This window comes from Chanos chanos, chromosome 8 (assembly GCF_902362185.1).
Source record: "Chanos chanos chromosome 8, fChaCha1.1, whole genome shotgun sequence".
NCBI lineage: Eukaryota > Metazoa > Chordata > Actinopteri > Gonorynchiformes > Chanidae > Chanos > Chanos chanos.
This window is the reverse complement of record NC_044502.1, coordinates 2,850,001-2,855,000: the sequence shown is the minus strand read 5'-3', so window position 1 is coordinate 2,855,000 and position 5,000 is coordinate 2,850,001. Positions and strand designations below refer to the sequence as shown.

Genomic DNA, 5,000 nt, shown 5'->3' with positions numbered 1-5,000 from the left:
AAAGACACACTCCTTAGATACATGACAGTCCTCATGTCACTGTTTCTCCACCGCTGTAACGATACACATTTATCATGGACCCAAAAGCCCCAAAACACAATGCACTCTTACACGCAATAATACCCACAATCATTTTCCCAAACTGCCTACTTACTGACAATAACACACTCATTCACTTTCCCAAACCACACCAACTGCACAATAACACGCTCATTTTCCCAAATAAGTAGAACAAGCAGAACAATCTCCATAGCAAATGAAAAAAGGGTCACAGAGCCAGATTCGGTCGACAGACGATGACGCTCATTTGGGAGTGATGACGGACCTGAAATGTGAACAGTGTTCTGACGTTCTGATGTATGATTACATAGAAGTCCGGTGTGTCTTACCGTCCTGGAAGACGCGCTCCACGTTCAGTCCGTAGGTGGCGCAGGTCTCGTAATAGGTACAACGCTTCAGATCGTTGGACAGTTTCCGTGCCCGCGTGTCGTCAATGACGCGAGGGTTTGCCGCGCTAATGGCATCTACACACACACACACACACACACACACACACAGAGACACAGAGACACACACAGAGACACACACACAGAGTCATGAACAATCACACAGTAGTCAACCAATACCAGTGTGACCTGGCAGTCAGGACAAGTTTGTTATTGTAATATTGTACTTTATTATACTTTTTAACATTTTACAATCATATGTGTTTAATGATCTCATAACAGATCAGCTGTGGGAGACAAGCTTACAGAATTTTATGAAATTGCATTATGTACACCCTACAGAAAAGAATCACTTTACACGGGTTTCAAGATGACGCTTTACTTTTTAAACCTTAACCATAAAAAAAAATTAGCTTGTAAGAGTGAAAAAGAGATAGATATATGATAAAGCTCATGTGTACACGTGCAGTGTGTGACGGTCTGGGTCTCTAATCCAAACCAGTCCAGTTTGTCAACCTCCAGTCTGACATCATATAGTGGAAGGTTCTTTATATGTCAGTTCAAACTGACATTACATAATAATAATAATAATAATAATAATAATAAGTAGATTAATTCAAATTCAAGACAGAAAAAAAGACAAAGGTAGAAGTGAATGAACTATATTTGTGATTGACACCACTGTCATTAGGGATACTGCAGTACTCTTATTGAGACAGTAGATGGCAGTATGGTCTTATATTTCAAACCGACACACATACTGGTGAGAAAAGACAGTTACACTCCACTCAAACACACTCCCTTCACTCACAGTAACTATTTGAGTGCTAACTTCATACAGAGAAGACAAAAAATCTGACTCTAACTCCCCCGTGATCAGTGGGTAATTCACCCATTAAAATGTGTAATGATCCTAAATAGGTAAATACATAATGATCCGACCACCAGGAAAATAGCTCAGCAAATGATGAATTATGAAGACTTTGAGGCAGGTCGACAAACAGACAGACGGAGACAGATAGATAGATAGACAGATAGATAGATAGATAGATAGATAAACAGAAATCTATCTAAAAATCTATGATTGGCTGCACTCTGACCTTGTGTTCCCACGAGCACCAGCGGGACGTCAGTGGTGTTGCGGTAGTTGGCCAGGCGGCTGTAGTAGTGATAGATGGTGTGAAAACTGTTCTCATCCTCCAGACTGAAGACGAATATCACTGCATCTACCCACAGAGCAAACTGTACAGACAGACACAGACACACAGACAAACAAGGGTTTAAACACAGACATACAGATGCACAGACACACACAGACGCACAGACACACAGACAGAGAGACAGACACACAGTCAGAAGACAGAGACACAAAAAAGAGTTTAAATGCATATTCCCAGAACAGAAACAAACACCCTTGAAAAACAATGTCTTCAGGATCCAGTTTCATGGAAAGTGTCTGAACAAACAGTTCATGAGAGCAGTGTTTACCATTCACACACTGACTGTAGTACCTTCTGTTATCTAGAATACGCCTGAGATGAGGTCAAATCATCTAAACACACACGCACGCACGCAAACACACACACACACACACACACTTAAGGTAGCACCATTAACAAAACAAACAAGAGGATCTCCACGGGCGCAGAGACGACAGCGCGACTTCAAAAAAGTAACAAAGTAACAAAGTAACAGTTTCCAGTTCCGCCCAGGGCTCCTGTTACAAACAGTTCACTCGCATGCCTTTCTGAGCCTGACCTTGAGAGCAGCGTGGGAATCAGGAGCTACAGACCTCAGACAAACTCACTGGCACCTACAGCTAGTTCTACTCTCCATCCTGACTACTAATGCATCCACATTTACACAGCTTACACGGGGAGAACTAACCACCAGATCAAGTATATGTCAATCCAAGCTCCCTAACCGTAAACTCATGTCGTCTATAATTTGATGTCTGATTGAGTTGTGAGACGTGATGCCATTTCCTGTTGTATTTGCCGACCGGTGTGCGCGTTTTTTAGTCGATGCGTGCGTTGGGACCTTCGTACGAACCGGCAACAACAATATTCCCTACGAGAAGAATTATAGTCATGACCTCACACACACACACACACACACACGAATCTCCCTCTTTTTTCATCCGACAGAAACCACAGAGCTTAATTAATGTACACGTGTGCACATCTGGAGAATGTTACATATCACACATGTTGGTAAACACACATGCGGGTTTTTTTTGTTTTTTGCATCATTAGCTTTGTCAGCATACGGCACTTTCGAATCACCACTCCAGTACTGGTTTTATAAAAACCGACGCCTTTAAACTGGACACACGGCGGTCAAGGTTAAAGCCGAACCGCTCGCCCTGCCCCTCACACGCGGTCGCCTCTCGGCCCGCGTCTACGGATCACGCGCATTTCAGCCTGGAAGTCAAACGTCACTCCAGGATGTGCGTGTGAACTCAGTGTGACCTTGTCACTGTGAGATCTGACCCATGAGACAGCCCCCCCCTCCCCCCCCCACACACACACACACACACACACACACAGCTGGACAACTGGAACTGTATGTGTAAAAGACTGCAGGCGTAAACATGAGCCTAAAAGTGCACTGATGTGTCTTGTAGTCTGGCAACCTGTCCACTCAAGGTAAACAGGATCATGGCAGTGACAGAGTGTCACAGGTCAAGAGGTCAGAGAAGGTGGTAGAAATAAACAGGCAGGTGATGAGGCAGAATGGATCATATGTAGTGCAGTGCATGTGTGTGTGTGAGAGTGTGTGTGTGTGTGTGTGCGTTGCAGTACTCACCTGAGCCTCTGGGGGGCCCCCTTCATCCCTAATCAGGAGGAGGTAACTCTGTCCATCCACCACAATCTCCTTTTTAAAACGCCCACCTAGAAAACAGAAGCCAGCCAATCAGCCACGGACAGAGGGGGGTAAGGACACGCCCACAGACCACAGACCACAGACATGATGGAATATGATTGGTGAACTGCCAGGTTGACATGGAGACAAGACAGGAAGGATGTGTCCCATACTGTGCAACGTTTCCCCCACCCCAAAAGACTGTGCAGCCGATGGAATGATGACTTGTTGGGAAAGTGACCTTGAGACTGTTAGGAAGGCCCCGTCCACTTAATAATCATATCCATTATCCTCCGCGTTTCTCTCATTAATCAAAACGTGGTCACAGCTGATTCTTGTTTAACGCAACCACTTCCATTTGTATGTCCTCTGGGCTTCTCTCAAAGCAAAAGAGAAGAAAAATACAAATAAAAAGAAAAAAAAGAAGACTGGATCAAAGCCATTAAATGATCTCTGACTGAACATGTGGACTGTGTGCACTGGCACAAACACACTGGGCTTCCTGGCATCACTAAACAGTTATCAAAGTCGCATTCCAACTGCATGAATGCAATGATTCTGCATGTTCTACAACGGGAAAGGACCGCAAAGAGTAAAGTGCTTGTCGGAGAGATAGAGAAAGAGAGAGAGAGAGAGAAGAGAAAGAGAAAAGAAGAACAAAAAGGCAAAGGAAAAAGGAGAGTGTGATGAGCGTCAGCTGTCTGGTGGTACACAGATGCATGGAAGGAATGCACCATGTCTGTTCACACCAGAGAAACGATGATGGGGTGTGTGTGTGTGTGTGTGTAACTCAAACTGACCGGTAAAGGGGGGGGTGGGGGGGGGGACACCAAACTCAACTTCAACATTCAAAATGTCTTTTCTTTGATAACTTATCAGATATAACCACATATTGCAGATGGTTTCTATGTTTCAAAAGAAATTTTTGCTGGTATTTGTGCGAGTCAACCAAGCATTCTCCGATAAACAGATGGTCCTTGAACAAGTCCACAGACTGAACTCTGACCTCGAGGTGAACAGGGTAAAGGTCAGATTAGAGGGGGCATGGAGTTAGCTACAGCGAGAGGCATGAGTGTCGACAACACAGAGTTTTCTCTCTCCCTCTTTCTCCTCTCGAGGTTAAGGAGGTCAAGAGATGTTTCATTTAATGAAGTGTAAGAGGATTGTAGCAATCTTCTCTAAGAGAGAAACGTCGCGGGGGGGGGCGGAGAATGGGGGCCATAGAGTTTCTACCCGGTGGTCTTACTCCTGATGAATGCTAATCGCCTCTAATCAGCTTGTGTCTCAAAGAAGGGCCTCAGAGAGAGATGAGGAGATCGCTTCGGCGATGCCAAACTTTCACTCTCTCTCGGGCTTGTCAGGGAGGCTTAGGAGTCGACCAAGGAAAAATCTAAGACCCTGACACACTGAACTCCCAGATCCCCGTAACCCCCCCCCCCTCCCCCACCCTCATCCTCGTGACTCTACGCTGGCGGATCAAACGCGTAGGACGCCACTGTCTGAGAGAGGAAAAGAAAGGGGGAGAAAGCCTTTTTTTTCCAGAGATAAAGTCATTTTTATGTGACCTGCTTTTGTTCAAATCTTCTCCCCAACGCGATGACGACGTGTCATGTCGTTGCTCAAGCTAGCCATGCCCACCCTCTGTTACGTTTGAAACCTATCGTTGCCCCCCCCCCCCCCCCCCCACCC

General features: G+C 45.3%; 1 protein-coding gene across 4 annotated transcripts in view; it reads right to left on the bottom strand.

Moving 5' to 3' along the window:
* The window catches only part of agap1 (ArfGAP with GTPase domain, ankyrin repeat and PH domain 1), a 140,494-nt gene that overhangs the window by 62,218 nt on the left and 73,276 nt on the right, over positions 1 to 5,000 (bottom strand). For all 4 annotated transcript variants that reach the window (XM_030781150.1, XM_030781151.1, XM_030781152.1 and 1 more), the window contains exons 4-6: positions 3,255 to 3,340; positions 1,547 to 1,688; positions 390 to 524 (exon numbers count right to left, since the gene is read on the bottom strand). In XM_030781150.1, the coding sequence (XP_030637010.1) occupies positions 390 to 524; positions 1,547 to 1,688; positions 3,255 to 3,340 (363 nt within the window). The remainder of the gene's footprint in view (positions 1 to 389; positions 525 to 1,546; positions 1,689 to 3,254; positions 3,341 to 5,000) is intronic.